We start from the raw sequence: 23,567 nt of genomic DNA, 5'->3' as shown, positions 1-23,567 counted from the left end.
CACGCCATGCTGAAAACACAAAATTCCCCCCAGCTGTATGTGTCATGTCTTACCTCTCCAACAACATGGCCATTTACATGTTGGAGGGGTGAGAGATGGCACATATAGCTAATTCCCATAGCAGGACAAGAATGTAATCTGAATACAAGGACTCCCAGAGATCTGCAGATGTGTCCACCTATAGCAGTGGTTCTCAACCTGTGGATCTCCAGATGTTTGGCCTTCAACTCCCAGCTGGTAAACTGGCTGGGATTTCTGGTAGTTGTTGGCCAAAACATCTGGGGACACACAGGTTGGGATCCACTGACCTTCAGGAAGACAAGTGGACATGTCACCACCGACAACACAAAAATACCTGGATTGGAAGGCCTACAACGCTTACAAAATGAGATTTTTTGGGTAGCACCAGGAGACAGCTATGGAGATGGAGCTACATAATCTACATACATCTCCCTGTGCAGGATTCTCTGTCAAACAATTTCCAACTCTATCATTAAGGCAAATGAGCATTACAAATATAATGTCCACATGGTACCATCACCAGCTACTCTGGTCTGTCTCCAAAAGTCAGGCTTTGAGCTTAATTCTGCAATTAATTCCCTTTTAGTTGTTTTTTGGGACAGAGAGGGGGACACTTTGTGATTCTAGAGTGGTAAACAAGAAACCGAAGTCCCCCCACAACCACCCATTATATACAGTAGCTGGGAGGTTTATGGGATCTCTTTCACCTGCTAGAGTGGGAAGTAAATGTAAATAAGAGTAATAAATACAAGTAAATAAGAGGACCGCTCCAAAAGTTTCACTTAATGAAAAAGAATTGTGACTGATGGAAATATTTTTAAGCAAAAGGATCGAAAACCTTGTAAGAGCCAGTTCTGCTATGACTTTATAGCAGTTCGGCTTTATTTTCCCAAGGCACAATGAGGGGTGAAGAAGCCTCTGTTCTTTTAGGGAACAATCCAATACAAAGTTGTGGTGCACAGAGTTTGAGCCAGCAGTATTGCACAGGCCTCTGAGATAAGATACCAGGGTTGGGAATGTGGAAGACAAGTCATAGTTAGTGAGGCCATCTGCTATGAGATCTGCAAGGACAACAAGCCACGATTTACATAAATTGTGGCTTATCATACTTGTGTGAACGTGCTCAATACATAAGCATACCTGACACTGGTATTTTGTGTAGGAGATCCAAAGCTGGTGTAAGATTTCCTTCTTCATCTACACGTATCTTCCAAACAATCATTAGTTCAAGCCTATAGAAGGCAAAGAATATCACATATTGAAGAGCTAATGCAGCATTCTGTCTGAGGCAAGTGCCATGAAGTTGGCTGCAGCAATGATTTTATCCTAGACTCTTGTCTCAGCGCTATTGAATCAATATGTATGTACACATACAGTCCTCTCACACAAGCACATCCCCCAGCTGTTCTGAATGCGTGTGCCTGAAATAGCTTCCTGACATTCAGCAATTAAAAGGGTTAAGTAAGCATTTAAAAAAATCAGTGATATCTGACAAAACAATACAGGACCAGACTATTATATCAACTGCAGTTCACCTAAGGATAAGGCTATGCAAGTTACTGGAATAGCCAGGATATTGCAAAGTTTTTGATTAACTAAAGGGAAGAGACAAAGAGTCTCAAACATCCAGACTTCTAGCATAAATACCTACTCTAACCACTGGCATATTCTGCCTTCTTATTCCTTGAGGAAAAAAGTTTGCTGGAGACAATGTTGTCTAAAGAGAACCAAGGTAGAAGGAAAACATGGCATCTGTTCTGAACTGTAGAGTGTCTATATAATGCCTTTGGAAAGAATGTGGCCTGAGCTGTGCTCTACCCAAGAGGACCTGAATTTGGCAAGCCAACTGAATTAGATCAAGAAAACACATTTGCTTTGAGCAGTAAAGCCTCCTTCCTGAACCCCTGGGAAACATACAAATGGGGGAATTGCATCACTTATTGCTTTACAAGACTTCTGTATCACCAGCTTTGCTGCCAGTGTAGTCTACAAAAAAACAATAGTATTCCTAGCCTACATATACTCAATAGTATCCCACAAAAGAGAAAATTTCAGGACATGCAGATATCAAAATACATCACAAAAATGCTTTTACCCAGGAAGCTGCTTGTTTCTTAGGAGCATGTAATTGCCAGATGATCCTTCAGGAAGTACAACAACTTCGGGATACTTGCTCTGCCAAAAACAAAAAGAACAATATTTGGTTCTGTCTCCAAAGTAATATACATGTCAGATTAAATAAATGTATGTTACTGGGTTGCTGTGAGTTTTCCAGGCTGTATGGCCATGCTCCAGAAGCATTTTCTCCTGATGTTTCACTTAAATCTGTGGCAGGCATCCTCAGAGGTTTGTGAGCTTTGTTGGAAACTAGGCAAGTGAGGCTTATATACCTGTGGAATGTTCAGGGTGGGAAAAAACTCTTGTGTATTTGAGGCAAGTGTGAATGCTGCAATTGGCCAGCTTGATTAGCATTGAATAGCCTTGCAGCTTCAAAGCCTGGCTGCTTCCTGCCTGAGGGAATCCTTTGTTGGGAGGTGTTATGTATGTTAATGTATTACTATATTGTCAGATAATGATTCTATTTTTTTTACCTCCGCTCTTGGACTCCAGGCAGCTTACAAAGTTAAACAAATTAAAGTTCTATCTCATTAATACACACAAAAATTTAAAAATATATGAACTGTAAATACAGCTGGAAGACATTTAAACATATACCCACTAAGGACAGCAATAGCAACAAAACCAGACAATACAGCAGGTTCCTTCTCATCAAGGTTCATGGAATAGAGAGAAGGGCCTTGCTGAAGATCTCAAGATATTGGCAGGTTCATTGCCCTTTCACTTGAAACTCTTTTTTGGGAATCCAGGTTTTCCATGAATATTGATTTGTATCATTTTGCTGAAACTATTGTCAGAGAGACCAACAGCACATTCACTTGTTGATCCTGCTAAAGGAGACTGAGCCTTAACTGATTCAGTTTTCATCTTTCCCAGAAAAAGGTCTAGTATGCTGGGAATCTACACCAATCCAACAAGTTTAAATGAAAGTTATTTCATTAGAATAAAATGTAAACTTTTGAAATTATACTCATAGTGTTTTTGTTGCAATTTGTTTTAATCTATGATTAGAATCATATTTGGTCCCACAGGGAGAAAAAGAAGGGTTAGCATAAAAAAGATAACAGACAAGAAGAGAGGAACTCGAATCCACATTCAGTGCAAAACCATCAAGTACAACAAAACAGTTTCAATATTATGCTTTAAATTACTAACAAATTTTGTCCTAGCAATATTATGTATGAAAAGGAAGAAAGTCCTTCACAAGTATCACTACAGAAGGCATGTTAAATAAAATATATCCAGAGTTGTCAAATTCAAAGACATCTCTCTGTCCATGATCAGTGCTATATGCCTTGCCACAAAGAAAGGCATATAGCAATTTTAGGAATCACCCTAAAATTGACAGTAGTTGTCAGAGTACTTTTGGGATCTATAGGGAATGAAGGCACCCGCTCCTGTCTAATCTTGGAAGCTAAGCAGGGTCAGCCCTGGTTAATGCTTGGCTGGGAGATGGCCAATGAATACCAGGTGCAGTAAGTTGTGTTTTAGACAAAGGAACTGACAAAATTACCTCCAAATGTCCCTTGCCTAGGAAAATCCTATGAAACTCCTGTGGTAGTCATACGTTGACAGGCACGCACGCAAGGAATATTACATTTCCCCACAAGTCCCCTATCTACAAGTCTGCAAGATGCACAAATGATAGTTTCCCATTATCAATGTCAGTTGCCTGAGGTCAAGAGTTCGTAATGGGCTCTTACTCCACTACAATCAGATCAACAGCTTCTATATTCCTCTCACTCCAGTAGGATGCCATGCCAATCCCCAGTATCTGTTTTTTTTATAGTGGGAAGAAATCTCTTGTTGCTATGGCATAAGGTCTGTTGCATCTCTTGCTCATATGGACTCCACCAGCAACACTCTCCCTTTTTTCTTTGTTGGGTCAGAATTCTTCAACAGCATCTGTTTCTTTCGCTTGGCATCTCCAAGCCACAAGAATACGTAGGGCCATGTGGTAGCCATTTCTGTACTCCAGATGGAGCTGGAATTGTGCAGAATAATGTGTCTCCTGTGCATTTCAAAGAAACACCCTCAATAGGTTTTCACCTCTTAATGCTTTGATATGGGAACAGTGATTTAAGTGAAACTGTTTTCATATTTCATAAGCTTTTCTATTTTTTTTTAAACAGCTAATGCAAAGCACATGGATGTACTCTGCCAAGAAAAAAATGTAACATGGCCAGAATGCTGAATCAGCTCCTTGGTTATGTACACTTAACTAAGTAACTTCTCCTGGTCTAGCTTCCACAAATGTGATGGAAATGCCATTCAAGTGTGTTTCAATCACTAGCGGAATGGGCCTCAATCTCCTTAACATTTGGGTCTTCTCATTTTATATTGCAAACCACAATCTTATCACAATCCTATAACATTTCAATAGAGTTTAGACAACATATTTCCACTGGGTTTCTCTTTCAACCCCTCATAATTGGCTGGTTGTGGTGGGGAGTTATCATTGTGGGAATGGTGTCAAAATCTTGAGTAATAGAGATTGTGAACACAAAACAGTTACAGGTGAGCAAATTTAAGTAACTGTTTTATATTCACAATCACTCCTTGGTCATGATTTTGACACAACTGCCATTATTGTCATTTATCTTTTCATTCAATTTCTTGTAACTCCCCTCCTGGCAGAATCTTTGAGAATTTTTGGAGGAGTTCCCCATCTTCAAAAAGGGGAGGAAAGAGGGCCCAAACAATTACCACCTACCCAGCTTGAGATCAATAGCAGGAAAACTTCTGGAGCAGATCATTAAAGAGACAATCTGTAAGCACTTAGAAAGTATGACATGCCCATAAAAGGCAATGGCAAACCTCTAAATACATCTTGTCAAGAAAAATCTGTAGTAGGGTGGCATAATATGTTGCAATCCCAGGCAACAGCAGGATTGAAGAGAAACAACCAGAAAAGCTGACATGATACAAGGAAATTTAAAGATCGAACTTCAAAGACTCCGGCACAAGCCAGTAAAGGTGGTCCCAGTGGTAATCGGCACACTGGGTGCAATGCCTAAAGACCTTGGCTTGCACTTAAACACAATCGGTGCTGACAAAATTACCATCTGTCAGCTGCAAAAGGCTACCCTACTAGGATCTGCATGCATTATTCACTGATACATCACATGGCCCTAGACACTTGGGAAGTGTCCGACGTGTGATCCAATACAACAGCCGGCAGAATGATTTTGTTTGCTGTGGACTCATCTTGTTGTGTTTCAAATAATAATAATAATAATAATAATAATAATAATAATAATAATATCTTTATTCTTATATCCCGCCACCATCTCCCCAAAGGGACTCTGGACAGCTTGTGTGGGGACCAAGCCCAGCCTAAACAAGGAATTCAAACTTATGTAATTAAAAACATAAAAATAAACAATGTAATTAAAACAATTAGAGCCAGGAAAGTAAAAATATAAAACATATCAATCAACATCAACCCCAGTAACTGGAAAAAGTGGGCATGTTGAGATTCAAGATGGCAGGGCAAGGCTTGTGAAAAAACGCAGAACAATAGGGCTGGGGCTGGAAGTAAGGTGCTGGAAAAAACCAAAACAATAGGTTAGGGCTGAACAGACCTGATCAGGAGCTAAACTGCTATTCAAAGACACATTGGAACATCCAAGTTTTCAAGTCTTTATGGCAAGTGTACAGAGTGGAGGCTAATCTAACCAGAAATCTCATCAGACTGAGACTGAATAAGGATTGGGTCTTTGGAGGGAGAATTGCTTCTTAGTGAGCAACAGTTTTTGAAATTCAGGCTGTTTTTGCTTTATAATATAATATATTCTGCTCTAGCTCCCCAAAGGGATTCAGGGCTTTGCTTGGAGTAGATTTCTCAAAGGATTTCCTCAAAGAAAATATATAAAACAAAACTCAAAAGAATTTTCTGAGAGATCCCATTGTGCACACAAATAACAGCCACAGACCTTAATTCAGTAGTTCCGAACTTGTGAGTCCCCAGATGTTTTGGCCTTCAACTCCAGAAATCCTAACAGCTGGTAACTGGCTGGGACTTCTGGAAGTTGTAGACTAAAACACCTGGGGACCCACAAGTTGAGAACCACTACATTAATTGAAAGTTGTAAAAATATGGATGGAAATCCAATGAATCATCACTGAACAACTCCAATGAGTAGTGACCATGCTATTAAAAGAAGGCAAATAGAAGAGATACCACAGCCACTTACTGGTTTCTGAGGTGCTCTGCTAGCATTCTAAACACCCCGGAGGCACCAGATCCTGCCTGATCACAAAAACTAAGCAAGTTAAGGCTGGTTAGTTCTTGAAAATGAGATCACCACGGAATACCAACATTATGTTCAGGGGAAGGCAAACAATTTATTGAGTTTTATTTATTTATTTATTTATTAATTAGATGCACTTATTGACCGCCATTCTCAGCCCTTACGGGCGACTCATGGCGGTGTACAGTACACATAAAAAGACAGTTACAGTTTTCAGCATCTAGAAATTCACTGCTTGTTATATTCATGGGGACACTATAAATTGATAGACAATTTGAAAGCACACATTGCTTATGTTCCCAGAATAAGTTTTACTCTAGCATGGAATCAACTGTGGGAAAGGAAGCAAGCAAGCAAGGAAGGAGTGTTCCCCTTTGTTTTACAATTCAGATGTGGGTCAATTGCTCACAATCTGATAAACCATGTGTGTGTATTTGCATTCAACCTGTCGATTGACTTTTGTTGATCCAACAGCTTTCTTTAGGCAACAAATCCTCAGAAGTGATTTTGCCAGTTTTTCTGTGAAATACTTATAGACTGCAGCCCTGTTATTCATTGGTGTTCTCCCATCTAAGCACTAACCAGGATTGATCCTGTTTAGCTTCTATGATCAGATGAGAGTTGATGCCTTTGGGACATTTAGTCAAATCCTATAAAGCATACCCAACTAAAAAGAAATCAAAATTCATTTTAAGAGAATTTCAGATGCAATCCACAATTTTCCAAAAATGTGCAGTATTTTTCTTAGACTGAGGAAATGGGTTTTTCAATAATATCTTCAAGAGTATAATATCTTCAAAAGACTTTTCTTCACAGAGACCTGGATATATATGATGGGATGCACTGGACCTCTCAGGAGTCCTGTTTTTTTTTAATTTAAAGTATCGTATTGGTATTTCTTGATGGGAATGAAAAAACTTGCATAATCATGGTGCAAACCTATCATTCATCTTTGAATGTTTTCATACCTTAGGGAGACTTCAAGAAAGATCTTCCGTTCACATTGGACAGACCAAGGGAAAAGATTTCCAGTAATACAAAACACATGTTTCAGTTTAGCATACAAATAAACCCAGATGCCGTGTTAAGCATTTTTCATAATTGTTCTGCACATTTGAAGTTGGATCCTACTGCTAGACAAAAACTATATATACTCGTATATGCTTTTAAACTTGGCATATAAGGGAGAAATCTATTCAGTCCAGATCGTCCTTGTTGCTGGAGACCTATACCTGGAAGAATCCTTCTTTCCACATTGGAGGAAAGCTCCTGCAAGGGCACGTCTCAGACACTGCAACAGCATAGTTGGAGAAAACCACTTATCAAGTCCTTCCTCTTGGATGTGCATTTTCCAACCAATAAGAGAGTGTTACAAAATTTGAGCAATAATCATTTATTCACAATCTTTTGTGCTTGTACTTAGTTTCTTCTGTCCTTTTCAAAAGATCAAAATAGTCAGGGAACAAAGGAACATATAGACTGGAGCACAAAATGGTCTGTAGAAAAAGTATATTGTTGTGACTCCTCCATTTCTTCCCTCCGTATTGCAACTAGCCTGCTGTTGAGACTCCATTATACTACAGAACTATCTCTTTCTGTTGTTTTCACTCATTATGAGTATGACTATGAATTTCCTCAATGACCCAAAAAACACCTTATCTAAAAAACAATGGAATATGAACATTTTGCAATTTCTGGAGAAAATATTCTGAGATGACATCAACTGGTGCTGAAGTGGGAGATTCAGGACAGACAAAATGAAGTGGGCAGTTAAACTATGGAATCCAGCAACTTGGACAGCACTAAAAAGGTTTTTGATAAATCCAACAAGGGTAAAGTTATTGGTGGCTACCCTACCTGTTAGCTTGTATGCTGAGAATATCATGCATAAAGTAGGATTAGGCTCTTAGGTGTGAAAATTGGAGGAAGGAACACCAACAATTTAAGACAATGCAGATACCACTAAACTACTAGCAAAAAATATCAGAGTTGGAATGGCTACTAAATAAAGTCAAGGAACAAAGTTCAAAGGAAAGATCATATTTCCAATTTCTATGTTTGATTGTGAATGTTGGATAGTGAAGAAAGGTGATGGGAAGAAAATCAACTCATGGTCCTGTTAAAATACTATGGACTGCTAACAAGACAAATAAATGGGTCTTAGAGGAAATCAAGGTTAAGCCAAGATGACTAAATTGAGATATTTGTACTTTGGCCACATCATCAAAAAACATCTCACTAGAAAAGACAATGGAAAAAGAGGAGGGCCGCATTACAAAGGGACAGATTTAATCAAAGGAGGCCACATCTCTGAGTCTCTGAGTCTGCAAGACCTGAACCGGATGCTGATGGTGGTCCTGATTATAGATTTTCCAGAAACCTCTTGTGGGTTACTATGTCAACACAAAAGCAGACTAGATAGGACTTTTGTTGGATCCAGCATAATTCCTCCTATATTCTTAAAGAAAAACTCTTAAGACTATGAAGCTTTTTCTATAAAAATAAAAAAATGGCAACTTGAATGGAGTAATTTAAGGAGAATGGGGGCAACCAAAAGCTGTTCTATTACATAGGATGTTTGAAATCCTAAAATGAAGACTTGTTAGTTACAGGCTTTATATAAAGTTCACCCACTTCATATAGTTTGACAGGTGGTAATGCAAATGATCATGGTATCTATGTACTTGCTCAGGAAGGCATGTACCTGTATGCTCTTGAAAAGCCTTATAGGACAGATGGCTGGCCTAATCATTGCTTACATTAGTGTACTAAACGGTCACTTGGTGAACTATCACCTACTATTCACTCACTAAGCCCAATTTGAGTTGCCAAAGGGGAGATGCAGAAGAGACAGCATTCCAGTTTTGACCCCTCACTGTGCTGTCATGTGTTTCTCAAGGCATGCAGGCCTCTGTTGAACAAATTTATTTCCAAGTAAAGAAGATCCTTTTGGCTAATCCCTTTCAAACACATTTCTTTGGCAAAAGGGGTTTTTCCATTTAATTAATTTGTAATCATGCCAAACAGAAGAGAATTGGGAAGTGGTGCTTAAAAAACACCAGCACTATCAATGCTGCAATGAAAATATGTTTGTCTCATTTTGATGCCAATATTTGTAAAGTTCCAATTACTTTTTAAATGAATGGGGAAACACAACCAGATTTCTGAGATGACAGAAAAGCAGCAAAGAAGGGCAAAGCAATGAATTCATCCTACCGCTTGGCTGGCCTAGAAAAAAGGGCATGTCAGACACCCCAGAATAGACACCATATTGTTACTGGAAGCACTGAGGAAATGGAAAGTATGTTTGGTTGGAGCTGCACTCAGCTTCATTTGAAAATGTCTCATTTTTCCAGGGGCTGCTTATATTGTGGCAAGTTGAGAGCTGAAATGGATGTTTCTCAGATCTTAGAAACATTAAGTAATTGCCATGTCTGGGATTGTTTTCCAAGTCCCTCAGAAGCAGTGAACAGTCAGCCATGGTATCTGCCAAAACCAACTTGAAGGGAGCAAGAACATATCCACTTTGGTCTGAATTTGCCATCTAAAACACTTTTTATTTGGTAGTGCTTTCCCCCTCACACGTGGGTTATATAAAATACAACAGTTATGCACTTTGGAAAACAACTACTGGATGATCGTATTCTACTTTCACAGCACATTGTCTTGAAAATCATCTTTAGCATCCTAATACAATTTAGTGAATGTGATATGTGCCATTTAGAGATTGCAAACCAGCAAATGAACTATAGAAGACAAATTAGAATTGATTCAGTGCAGCAAATTCTGGTATCACATCACCACAGACTGCCTTAGGGGCAGAGACCACAGAGTAAAAAAACAGTACAGAGCTGATTTTTGTTGGAACAGGATCAAATTAAGTACAGAGAAACAGCTTATGGCCAAAATAAGTGATTAGAAAATCTGAAGTCAAATACAGTCTCTGGAACAATGCTGCCTTGCCTTGACTCCTAGGGATGGATGGATGTGGAGTTAAAACCTTTTATTAAGCACAGCTACTTTGAGTGCTGTAATGTTTAGAGTGGTGCAATGTTAGAAAATGTTGATCATTTCCGTTACCTTGTTGGCAGCTGCCTCTCCAAAAAAGTCAACATTAACACTGAAATACAACACCGCCTGAGCTCTGCAAGTGCAACATTTTAATGAATGAAACAGACAGTGTTAGAGGACCAGGACATCCATAGGGATACCAAGGTGCTTGTTTATAAAGCTATTGTCCTCCCTGCGAAACGTGGATTATCTACAGACGTCACATGCAACTCCTGGAACAATTCCATCAGCATTGCCTCTGAAAAATCCTGCAAGACTCTTGGGAAGACAGGTGGACAAAACTCAGCATGCTGGAAGAAGCAAAGACCACCAGCATTGAATTGATGGTATTCCGCCATCAACTCAGCTGGACCGGCCACATTGTCCGAATGCCTGACCACCATCTCCCAAAGCAGTTGCTCTACTCCGAACTCAAGAACGGAAAAAGGAATGTTGGAGGACAGGAAAAGAGATTTAAAGATGGGCTCAAAGCCAACCTTAAAACTGTGGAATAGACACCGAGAATTGGGAAGACCTGGTCCTTGAGTGCTCTAGCTGGAGGTCAGCTGTGACCAGCAATGCTGCAGAATTTGAAACATTACCTGTATATAACTAGATATTTGTAACTAGTTTTATAGATATTTGTAATTACTTTCAGGCTTTAAAAAGCATGTCACCAGAAATTCACAGCAAAACTTAAATACTGATATGAAATGCTAAATGACTCAATTCCTGAAAAGTCGTGCAATGAAAGAAGATGGGATGCTTTGGGTTACGCCCTCTTATAATATAGCATCCTGTAATGAAAACATTGCTTTGTTATCATCTGAAATGCAAATATTGCTGCCTAGTCATTAAACATTAGAGTCAAAGTAAACAAATCTGAAATCTGACTATGTAAAGTGTGTGCCACAACTTCCTATTTCACATATCTTCACAAATGGAGCTACTGAACCAGCAATATGAAGTAGGAAAGAAATAGCACTCGCAGGGTTTGGGTGTTTTTGTTACTGGAAAAAGTGATAGATTAAGGCTCAAACCTCAAGGGCTTTTAAATTAAAACCATCTGAATAAAGAATGTAAATAAAGACTCATTAATCTTATATTTTAAATGCAATTAACATAGTCAGCAACTTTACATAGAATGGAGTCGAGGACTGTTTGGTACACAGCACATGGAAAATATTAAATGCAGACACTCTACCACCACTGTTAAGAATTTTACAAGCTATAAAAACAACTCTATGTAGTTACGGACACTTTCTTTAATAGAAACCAAAAGTATGGAATCAAAGCACCCAATATTTTAAAACTGCTGTTTCCTCAGCTTTTAAGGACACTGTTTGGAATCCTCTATAGGATTTATGTGTGAGCACTGTAGTTACAATGCTACCAATTAATCTCGTCCCAATCTCTCTTTGCCATGCAGCAGCTGCTGTGATTGACAAGAGTCTGCCTCCCTGTTGTTTGGGAAGCACTTGACTGCTATTTCCAATTGCTCCTGGAAGAGGGAGAAGGGTTCATGTGGCAATTCCCTCTCATGCTGGAGATGAATAGCTTGAGGAGGGTGGAAGTGTTGTGCAGCTGTTTCCTGACTGACAGGGGAAGAGAGACCCAACAATTACAATGGCTGCTTCCCTGTAAGCAGGGATTAGGAACCACTAGACTAGGGGCTACATGGAGTTTGTGAATATGATTATCCACTCTAGACTACACATCCATAACTTTTATAAAGGTTTCTGATTCATGTTGGTAGTTGGTAACCCTGCTTAATAGTGACAGGAAATAGGTACAGAGCCTTCTCCTTGTTTCACTTAGAAGGTTACCCTTTGGTATCTACTGGAACAAATTAAAAGCTAAAGTGAAAAAAATTAATTATGCTTGTTTTTAATGGACTGTCCCACCTTTAATGTTCTTATAGTCAGTAATTAGGATCTTGTTTCATATATTAGATCTGTTTTCCACTAGATCAGTGGTTCCCAACCTTTGGTCCTCTAGGTGTTTTGGACTTCAGTTCCCACAATTCCTAACAGCTGGTAAGATGACTGGGATTTCTGGGAGGACCAAGGGTTGGGAACCACTGCACTAGATCAACATATTCCTTAAGGGTAACTATGATTTACCAAAAGACAATAGGAGAAGAATGATAAATGATGGTGCAATATAGCACCTTTGATTGACAGGACAGCAAGGTATATAGTATGACCGCAATACTGCCCAGTTCTGCTTTTTAAAAGAATTAAATCACTATTCATTGTATTAGTATAAATACCATAATGCCATGTAGCTGTAGGAACAGACAAAACATAGTAGAATTGTGGGCAATGTTATAGATCTAGTGCATAGTATAATAACATTTCTAGTGTTAAAAATGGAATCTGGAATCTTTCCAGTCTTTCCCCCCAGATCTTTAAGTCAAAGCCAATCATTTACCATATATTGTTTACTACCTCAAAATGTCTTCATAATAATTTGGGCTTTTGCTGGTTTGTTTTATTGTTTTTCAAATCAGTAGATACAAAGTGTGATCAGGGCCACTTACGAGTTTTTAAAAATACTTTTTGTATGACTTTATGTAGGCATTTTCAGCAGAGTGCTCAGCTCAAAATTTTCTCGTAATGATTTACGAAACTGAAGGTGAAAATGTTGAAATACAACAGACAAAATGAAAGGGAAGCTCTTAAAAAGCTAAATCTGCAGTTCCAATTAGACTGACAATCTAAAAGGCTTCCAGAATGTTTTAAGTCATTCTGAAAGCTCTGAAAAATCTGTTAATGGACATTCTGGGCAGGGAACTAAAAGAATACGAGATGCCATCCCAAAGAAGTCCTAAGAACTAGTTCTCCTTACTTGTGCCGTGTTTGTATGGGTGTAAATTAGACTTATAAATATTCTTTTTATGCAAATCAGGGAGTGCTATGCTTTTTAGCTCTGAATATGTTTTAATGAATTTTAACTAAATTTTAAAAGTGTTATGTTTAATTCTGTTTAATGTTTGCATATTTATATATTTATATATTTTAAATTATGTGGTCATACTTTTAATTGCAAGCTGCTTTGAGTCTCCTTTGGGAGAGATAAAATGGGGTATAAATAAACAGAAGAAGAAGGAGAAGAGGCTGGGAGGAGACATGATATCCATGCATAAATATGGAAGGGGAAGTCATAGGGAGGAGAGAGCAACTTTGTTTTCTGCTGCCCTGGAGACTAGGAGGCAGAACAACGGTGTCAAACTACAGGAAAGGAGATTCCACCTGAACATTAGGAAGAATTTCCTGACTGTGAGAGCTGTTCAGCAGTGGAACTCTCTGCCCCAGAGTGTGGTGGAAGCTCCTTCTTTGGAGGCTTTTAAACAGAGGCTGGATGGCCATCTGTCGGGGTGCTTTGAATATGATTTTCTCACTTCTTGGCAGGGGTTGGACTGCATGGCCCCCAAGGTCTCTTCCAACTCTATGATTCTAAGATTGAAGAATGCTGAAAACTATTTATAATTTCAGCAAGTGGAAGGGGGTGGTGGAGAAATGATTTTTTTTTACCAGGATTAAAAAAAATTACATTGTCCAATTGGCCATGTCGTATAAAGTAATCATTTCTATATAGTTTTACCAGCTCATAAGGCAGAATCACCTCACAATCATTTGGCTCACTCAAAATATTCTTTGGTGAACAATATATTGTTTGTCGGGGAAAAGAAGTAATTTTAGTTTGCAAATTTTTCATGAAATGCAAAAAAATTATTGGAAATTTCATAAGAACAATCCCGATCCCTTTCTGCAAGGAAAGAGCTTTTGAAATTCTTTATTTTGGGCTTGAGAATAAAATAAATAAGATTTACAGCCACAGGCATGTGCGGGTTACACTGACACTTCTGAAGATTTTTTTTTTTTTTACATTGGATGGGATCTACCAATTCTGTTCTGCTGTTGGGAAGCCCCCCAAGTTGAATTCTTCTTAGAATTCATGATGATGCAAAAAAAAGAGGGATATATATATATATAATTTTCTTTCTCCCTCACGCTACCACCTCCATGTTGAGAAAAATGTTCCAAATGTTCACTTCAGACTTGGCAAGAACCATAAGGGGGGAACTGGCAAAGACAGTGTTCTCTCCCACATTTAATCCATGGAAACACTCTCCTGAATCAAGACCTCCCATGGATGGGACAAGCAATTCCATCTGTGGAAGGCTATTGTTGGATCCAACCCACTGTATACACTTGTTTGGTGTGGGAAATGTAAGCTTAGAATAACATATATACGCCCTTGGATTTTCACTATGTCCAATTGTTAAATTGATCTCCCCCTTTTCTTAAAGCGGATCATTGTGGCACAGCTGGGGGATTGTGGCGCAGCTGGCTGAGTGTCAGCTGCATTAAGATCACTCTGACCAAAAGGTCATGAGTTCGAAGCCAGCCCAGGTTGGAGTGGGTTTCCAACCATTGTGTAGCCTGTTGTTGACCTTTGCAACCCGAAAGACAGTTGCATCTGTCAAGTAGGAAAATAAGGTACCACCTTAGAAGTGTGGGGAGGCTAAAATTAACTAATTTATGAAGCCATAAAGAAGCACTCCAGCGGGGAAGCATCCGAGGAATGCGGAGGTACTTCATCAGCGTCGCAGATGGACAATGAAAGCGACAGCTCCCCTGGCGGCCAGAAAAAGTTAAATAGCCTCTGTGTAAGTCTGTATATGTCTGTACGTCAAAATTGGCATTGAATGTTTGCCATATATGTGTACACTGTAATCCGCCCTGATTCCCCTGCGGGGTGAGAAGGGCGGAATATAAAAGCTGTAAATAAATAAATAAATAAAATATATGGGAAATGTGTTATGACTGGCAAAAGAAGTTGCTCTTCTTTTTCTCTCCTGCTCATCCTCCCCATAGCCAGATTGGCCCTTATGACATATATATGCTATGATTTTACTTTGGCCCTAAGAACTTTCTGTTGCATTTTCCATAGCTTTGTTTGATGTTTGATGATGAACAAAGGTGCCATTTTTACTCACTTAAATTACCTCCTTCTCTTCACACAGAGGGAAAGGAATGATGAAAGACATTCAGTTAAAAACACTTGGGAATCGTACTCTGGCAGAAAACAGAATAGGAAGGACAAGAGACCTCTTCCAGAAAATTAGAAACATTGGAGGTAAATTTCAGGCAAAAATTGGTATGATAAGAAACAAAGATGGCAGGGACAGAAGCTGAAGAGATCAAGAGAAGGTGGCGAGACTATACAGAAGATCTGTATAGGAAGGATAATAATATCGAGGATAGCTTTGACGGTGTGGTGAATGAATTAGAACGAGACATCCTGAGGAGTGAGGTTGAATGGGCCTTAAGAAGCATTGCTAACAACAAGGCAGCAGGAGACGACGGGATCCCAGCTGAACTGTTTAAAATCTTAAAAAAGGATGCTGTCAAGGTGATGCATGCCATATGCCAGCAAATATGGAAAACACAAGAATGGCCATCTGTGGTGAAATCTACCTTTAAGACGACAAGGCCAAAGCCTGCATGACAGTAGCTGTCATCTTGGAAGGCAGGCAGAGACAGGAGGAGGAGCCAAGCCAACTCCTGATTGGGTATAGCAATTGGGGGAGGAGTCGGTTGAGAGAGGGAAATAAGCTGTCAGCTTTTGACAGAGAGAGAGAAGTGTCTTGACATCAGACACAGAAGGATGAAATGTTAAGATAGGAAGTTACAGTAGGAATCTGACAGGGAAAGAAAGTTTTAAGTGAGCCTTTAGAATAGGGAATAAGCAGACAGACAAGGGCTAGGGTTACTGTATTAGTAGGATCAGTAACAGAGAGACTTGTCTGTTTATACCGAGGAAAAGTATAAGAGTGCTTATTTGCCCTGTGGGAGAGACAGATAGGGATCTGTGCTCCAAGTGTTACTGTTTCTAAAGATAGAGCAGTGTGTTTAAGGAATCTCACAGTTGATAAAAGCTTTACTGTCAGTGGAACTACTTGTTTAAGTAACTAAGTCTCTCCAACTGAATTACGCTTCTGTACCCCTCATGCTATGAGGTGATATTTGTTCCAAGTTCAATAAACTCTTTCTCAGTTCACTTTTAACTGGTGTATGCCTCAGTCTATCAATCTCCTCAGAATCAAGTCTGTCAAACCCATTTTAAAGTCCAGTCATCCAGTGGAGAAGCAATAGAAGAATTAAGAGCTCAAACACACCTTATCTACAACACATTCACACCTTTGGTTCCTCAGGCCAATAATTCTGAGGTGGCGGCGGCTAATACTACCAATAACATCGGTCATTGACATATTTAACATAGGGTCAGCCTTTAATTTCTATTATACTGGTGGCAGCGGTGGGATTCTTTGTTCCCCCCTGCCCAGATATCCTTTAATTTTATTATACCATCAGACTGGAAAAAATCAACTTATATCCCCATACCAAAAAAGGGAAATGCGAAAGACTGCTCCAACTTCCATACAGTGGCCCTTATTTCTCATGCCAGTAAGGTAATGCTCAAGATCCTGCAAGGAAGACTCCAGCAATACATGGAGCGAGAGTTGCCAGATGTTCAAGCTGGATTTAGAAAAGGCAGAGGAACGAGAGACCAGATTGCCAATATCCGCTGGATAATGGAGAAAGGCAGGGAGTTTCAGAAAAACATCTATTTTTGCTTCACTGACTATTCTAAAGCCTTTGACTGTGTGGATCATAATAAATTGTGGCAAGTTCTTGGTGGGATGGGCATACCAAGCCACCTTATCTCTCTCCTGAGGAATCTGTACAAGGACCAAGTAGCAACAGTAAGAAATGACCACGGAACAACAGACTGGTTCAAGATTGGGAAAGGCGTACGGCAAGGCTGCATACTCTCACCCAACCTTTTTAACTTGTATGCAGAACACATCATGCGATGTGCGGGGCTTGATGAATGCAAAGCTGGGGTGAAAATTGCTGGAAGAAACATTAACAACCTCAGATATGCAGATGACACCACTCTGATGGCCGAAAGCGAGGAGCTGAGGAGCCTTCTAATCAAGGTGAAAGAAGAAAGTGCAAAAGCTGGGTTGCAGCTAAACATAAAAAAACCCAAGATTATGGCAACAAGAATGATTGACAACTGGGAAATAGATGGAGAAAACATGGAGGCCGTGACAGACTTTGTATTTCTAGGCGCAAAGATTACTGCAGATGCAGACTGTGGCCAGGAAATCAGAAGACGCTTACTTCTTGGGAGGAGAGCAATGTCCAGTCTTGGTAAAATAGTAAAGAGTAGAGAAATCAGACTGGCAACAAAGATCCGCCTAGTCAAAGCCATGGTATTCCCTGTAGTCACCTACGGATGTGAGAGCTGGACCTTAGGGAAGGCTGAGCGAAGGAAGATCGATGCTTTTGAGCTGTGGTGTTGGAGGAAAGTTCTGAGAGTGCCTTGGACTGCGAGAAGATCCAACCAGTCCATCCTCCAGGAAATAAAGCCCGGCTGCTCACTGGAGGGAAGGATACTAGAGACAAAGTTGAAGTACTTTGGCCACATCATGAGGAGACAGCAAAGCCTAGAGAAGACAATTATGCTGGGGAAAGTGGAAGGCAAAAGGAAGAGGGGCCGACCAAGGGAAAGATGGATGGATGGCATCCTTGAAGTGACTGGACTGACCTTGAAGGAGCTGGGGGTGGTGACGGCTGACAGGGAGCTCTGGCGTGGACTGGTCCATGAGGTCACGAAGAGTCGGAGACAACTGAACGAATGAACAACAACTCTGGCAGAATAAGTAGAATTATGAAAATCCACTTTAGAAATAATGAGTGCTGTATTGTAGACTGCAGGCACAAACCCCCACCTCAATCTCTGTTCTATATCTTGGTTCATTTTCATCAGTAATTCACTTTGACCACATGAAGAACTATAAGTTACTATTTACAAGCTGTGAAAACGAAGGAAGGCTACACAGGCAATACTGTGTGCCAATGTGCCCTCAAATTGCAATTACAATTGGTTTTGCCAATTCCTTGCTCCAAAACATAGCTGACAGTATTTGTTGATGGTCTCCCATCCAAGTACTATTCAGGGCTTACCTTGTCCAGCTTCCAAGATCAGGCAGGAGCTGGCGTCTTTAGGGCATTTAGGCCTTCACAGGATGAAGGCTTCATTTATTTCATTTCTATTCTGTCGTATTTTTTGATAGCAGGTCCAAAATTCCTCACAACATAAACTAAAACAATGTAAGGCTTGGCTCCTTCCAAAATAATTTTAAAAAATGAAATTAATATTTTTTTATATCTACATTAGTTTAAAAGCATTGGAATCAATGAAAAGTAACCCTGACCAATTAAAATATCCTTCTGTAGCAAACGATTAATAGCCCAAAGTCTGAATTTTTAAAAAATCATTTGCTTTCGCACAGGACAGCAAACAAGGCACCAACGTAGTTTTTCATGGAAGTTCAGTAGCTTTGGAGCAGTCACATACCTTTCAACCATCCTGATTTGGAAGGGACAGCCTTGATTAATTGTCTGCCAAGCCACTTTGTCACTGCTTTTAAAAGGTCCCAGTTTATCCTACCTCCTCTCTCTTTCCTCCTTTGCTGCAAACCAAGAGCAAAGTGAAGGAAGTAGTTTGTTCTCCGCTAACTCAGCAGGAGAGAGGGGAGAGAAGGGGCATCTTACCCTTCCCTGCAGGTTCAGGCAAAAGAACTAATGCAACCTCGCCTAGACTGTCTTTCCTTATTAATAACTTTTGCCATCTTGATGACACTCTGATATTGGTCCTGGCTTTTTTTTTTTTTTTTTGCAAAATGCGAGAGCATTCATTCTTGCTTGTCTGCACTGGCATTTTCTTGCAAGGCTGTCTTGAGGTGTTAGTTCCAATTCAGGTATTGGGTCCTTGTGACAGATTCACTTCCCAGGCTGTCCCCACATTTCTAACCCTTGGGTTCCTGTCATTCATCCCAGCTTTGTCCCCCACTTCATGCATTCATGGATTGGGAACCTGGGCCTTGGGCTGATCCCTGATATGTGGGTCTTTGTATATGTTGTGGTGGTGGGTTCACTGTGCTTAGCATGATCAGCCACAGCTAATATGAACAGACAGTGAAAGTGTTAAGAAACAAACATGTGCAAGTTTATGAAGATGTATGTAATCAATATTAGTATTTAGTATTTGAAGCTTTGAACTTTCAATTAGTCACAGTTACTTTTCCTAGAGACTGCCCTGTCTCTTTACCATCTGGTCCTTATCTTGCTCAAATCTCTGTGTGGTTCTGACACAGACAGGCCTCTAGTCTTTTAAACATTTCTTCCTCACCTCAAAGTTTCTCATCTATGTTCTTTATTGTAAACAAAGATTTTTCTTCTGCTGTGTGTGGAATACAGCTGGAACGGCTATTGTTTTATTACATAAGCGCATGACTTCAATTACACTTTGCTAGTGTAAATGATTCCATGGAATGTGAAATCAGGGTTTTAATAAACTGACAGGTTTTTCCTTAAGTGAAAGAAACCATTACAACCCTTTGCCTTCATTAAACAGTCATCATTATAAATTATCCATGGTTGACATTGAAGGCAAAGTTGGGTTACCGTAGTTCGACTATGACAAAAGCCTGGGGAAAATTTTTTGATGTAAAATACACAAGAATGTAAGAAGAATCATGCTGTATCGTATCTATCTAGCCCAGCAATGGCCCTTTGGTAGTGAAGTGGGTTAAACCGCCGAGCTGCCAAACTTGCTGACTGAAAGGTTGGCGGTTCGAATCCAGGGAGCAGGGTGAGCTCCAACTGTTACGCCCAGCTTCTGCCAACCTTGAAGTTTGAAAACATGAAATGTGAGTAGATCAATAGGTACCTTGGCGGGAAGGTAATGATGGCCCATGCAGTCATGCTGGCCACATGACCTTGGAGGTGTCTACGGGCAACGCTGGCTCTTTTGACTTAGAAATGAAGACAAGTACCACCCCCAGAGTAGGATACAATTAGACTTAATGTCAGGGGAAACCTTTACCTTTACCCCAACAATCTGTTCACACATGCATTGTGTGGGGGAAGCCCATAAGCAGGACATAAGCATATCACACGTGAACACTCTTCTATGTTATACAGAGTCATACTAACTCTGATAAGGGCAAGACAAGAATAATGACACTGGACCCAATAGCAACTGGTAGCCCTATTCTCCATAAATATGTGCATTTCATTTTGAAACCATTCACATTCTCTGCTGCCATAAAATCTTCTAGTTAAGCTTATTTAAAAAATGATTTGTATGAAGAATGATTCCTTATTATTTGTCTGGAATCTTTCACTGTACAAGTTCAATCAACAGGACTCAGTTCTAGCACCAAGTCCATGCTTAATGTTGCACACTTCTATCATGTTTTCCTTCATTCATATTTTTTCTAAGTAATATACCCTGCTGAGATCATTTTGCAGCTCTTCACAATACATTTTTGTTTACACTATGTGATTTTGTGAAAACATCGAACTATTCCACTGTTCCCATGTAATTTAGGTAATTTATGATCAAGTTGAAAACCACTAGTCCCAAGAGATTTTATATTATCTCTCATTCTGCAATGGTAACATCAATACAATTTCTCTTTGGGTTATTCATGAGGGGTTGATATGAAACATCTGACTGATGTTGTTCCACAGTATAATAAGACATGCACCTATTTAGGCTTAAAATAATATAACTAGTTTGGTCCTCTCGAAACGCTGGCAAAACATTCCTCAAAGTGAGATAAAACTTGTTTGGAATGTATTATGGAATGCATTATGTCAATGCACTCTTGTGGATTCATTGCACTATTGCCCAATCTCATATCATCACTGTGAAAAAATGGAAATGTGTTCAAACTAAGTTAGGGAAGGCCTGGCAAAACAAACAAGGAATGTAAGTACTGAATGAGTTTTACTTAGAGCTTGGAAAACACAAAGAAAGTGAGATCACTTCTTCCTAATAATATGGTATTATACATATCTGTATAGGAAGGATAACAATATTGAGGATAGTTTTGACGGTGTGGTGAATGAATTAGAACCAGACATCCTGAGGAGTGAGGTTGAATGGGCCTTAAGAAGCATTGCTAACAACAAGGCAGCAGGAGACGACGGGATCCCAGCTGAACTGTTTAAAATCTTAAAAGATGATGCTGTCAAGGTGATGCATGCCATTTGCCAGCAAATATGGAAAACACAAGAATGGCCATCAGACTGGAAAAAATCAACTTATATCCCCATACCAAAAAAGGGAAATGCGAAAGACTGCTCCAACTTCCGTACAGTGGCCCTTATTTCTCATGCCAGTAAGGTAATGCTCAAGATCCTGCAAGGAAGACTCCAGCAATACATGGAGCGAGAGTTGCCAGATGTTCAAGCTGGGTTCAGAAAAGGCAGAGGAACGAGAGACCAGATTGCCAATATCCGCTGGATAATGGAGAAAGGCAGGGAGTTTCAGAAAAACATCTACTTTTGCTTCATTGACTATTCTAAAGCCTTTGACTGTGTGGATCATAATAAATTGTGGCAAGTTCTTAGTGGGATGGGCATCCCAAGCTACCTTGTCTCTCTCCTGAGGAATCTGTACAAGGACCAAGTAGCAACAGTCAGAACTGACCACGGAACAACAGACTGGTTCAAGATTGGGAAAGGCGTACGGCAAGGCTGCATCCTCTCACCCAACCTTTTTAACTTGTATGCAGAACACATCATGCGATGTGCGGGGCTTGATGAATGCAAGGCTGGGGTGAAAATTGCTGGAAGAAACATTAACAACCTCAGATATGCAGATGACACCACTCTGATGGCCGAAAGCGAGGAGGAGCTGAGGAGCCTTCTAATCAAGGTGAAAGAAGAAAGCGCAAAAGCCGGGTTGCAGCTAAACGTCAAAAAAACCAAGATTATGGCAACAAGAATGATTGACAGCTGAAAAATAGAGGGAGAAACCGTGGAGGCCGTGACAGACTTTGTATTTCTAGGGGCAAAGATTACTGCAGATGCAGACTGTGGCCAGGAAATCAGAAGACGCTTACTTCTTGGGAGGAGAGCAATGTCCAGTCTCGATAAAATAGTGAAGAGTAGAGACATCAGACTAACAACAAAGATCCGCCTAGTCGAAGCCATGGTATTCCCTGTAGTAACCTACGGATGTGAGAGCTGGACCTTGGGGAAGGCTGAGCGAAGGAAGATCGATGCTTTTGAGCTGTGGTGTTGGAGGAAAGTGCTGAGAGTGCCTTGGACTGCGAGAAGATCCAACCAGTCCATCCTCCAGGAAATAAAGCCCTCCTGCTCACTGGAGGGAAAGATACTAGAGACAAAGTTGAAGTACTTTGGCCACATCATGAGGAGACAGGAAAGCCTAGAGAAGACAATTATGCTGGGGAAAGTGGAAGGCAAAAGGAAGAGGGGCCGACCAAGGGCAAGATGGATGGATGGCATCCTTGAAGTGACTGGACTGACCTTGAGGGAGCTGGGGGTGGTAACGGCCGACAGGGAGCTCTGGCGTAGGCTGGTCCATGAGGTCACGAAGAGTCGGAGACGACTGAACGAATGAACAACAACATACATAGCCAACGCCAGACAGATGCTACTTATATCTGTCACAGTAGTAAACTGCCCCTTCCCAATCTGATATGATGTCTAATAATATAATATATATTTTAGGACTCTGTTAAGAGTGTATATATTTATTACAAAGGACAGTTAGGGGTAGGGAAATTCTCCAAAGAGATTGTATTTATTATTTATTTACATTATTTCTATCCCGCCCATTTCAGCCCGAAGGCGACTCAGAGCGGTATTGTATTGTATGGAGCAAATAACTTTGAGATATGGAACAGTATTCTTTCTTCTCTTCTAGTTTCCTAGTGTAGTCTTTCAGTATGTTGAGGGTGTAGAGAATACTATTCATCATCTTGATATATAAAACCTTTTGAAGGCTCAATCAAACTGTATTAAGGAAATAAAACAAACAAACAAGAGACTACAGTCTACAATTAAAAGTGGCAGACATGTCATGAAAGATTTACTTAAAACCTTCATACTACAACAAGCATTGAAATTTAAGACTTTAGGGCAAAGAACATTACTCTATTTTTATTTTATTTTTATAGTAATACATTCACCACTTTAGAAAAAACTGGCAGATGGAAAATAATTC

General features: G+C 40.0%; 1 protein-coding gene across 2 annotated transcripts in view; it reads right to left on the bottom strand.

Annotated features, from left to right (window-relative positions):
* The window catches only part of CENPP (centromere protein P), a 178,526-nt gene that overhangs the window by 686 nt on the left and 154,273 nt on the right, over window positions 1-23,567 (bottom strand). For both annotated transcript variants that reach the window (XM_060765916.2, XM_067463593.1), the window contains exons 7-8: window positions 2,117-2,196; window positions 1,162-1,253 (exon numbers count right to left, since the gene is read on the bottom strand). In XM_060765916.2, coding sequence (XP_060621899.2) covers window positions 1,162-1,253; window positions 2,117-2,196 — 172 coding nt within the window. The remainder of the gene's footprint in view (window positions 1-1,161; window positions 1,254-2,116; window positions 2,197-23,567) is intronic.

This window comes from Anolis sagrei, chromosome 2 (genome assembly GCF_037176765.1).
Source record: "Anolis sagrei isolate rAnoSag1 chromosome 2, rAnoSag1.mat, whole genome shotgun sequence".
In the NCBI taxonomy this organism is placed as follows: domain Eukaryota; kingdom Metazoa; phylum Chordata; class Lepidosauria; order Squamata; family Dactyloidae; genus Anolis; species Anolis sagrei.
The sequence above is the reverse complement of the archived record's forward strand: the minus strand, read 5'-3'. Positions and strand labels throughout refer to the sequence as shown.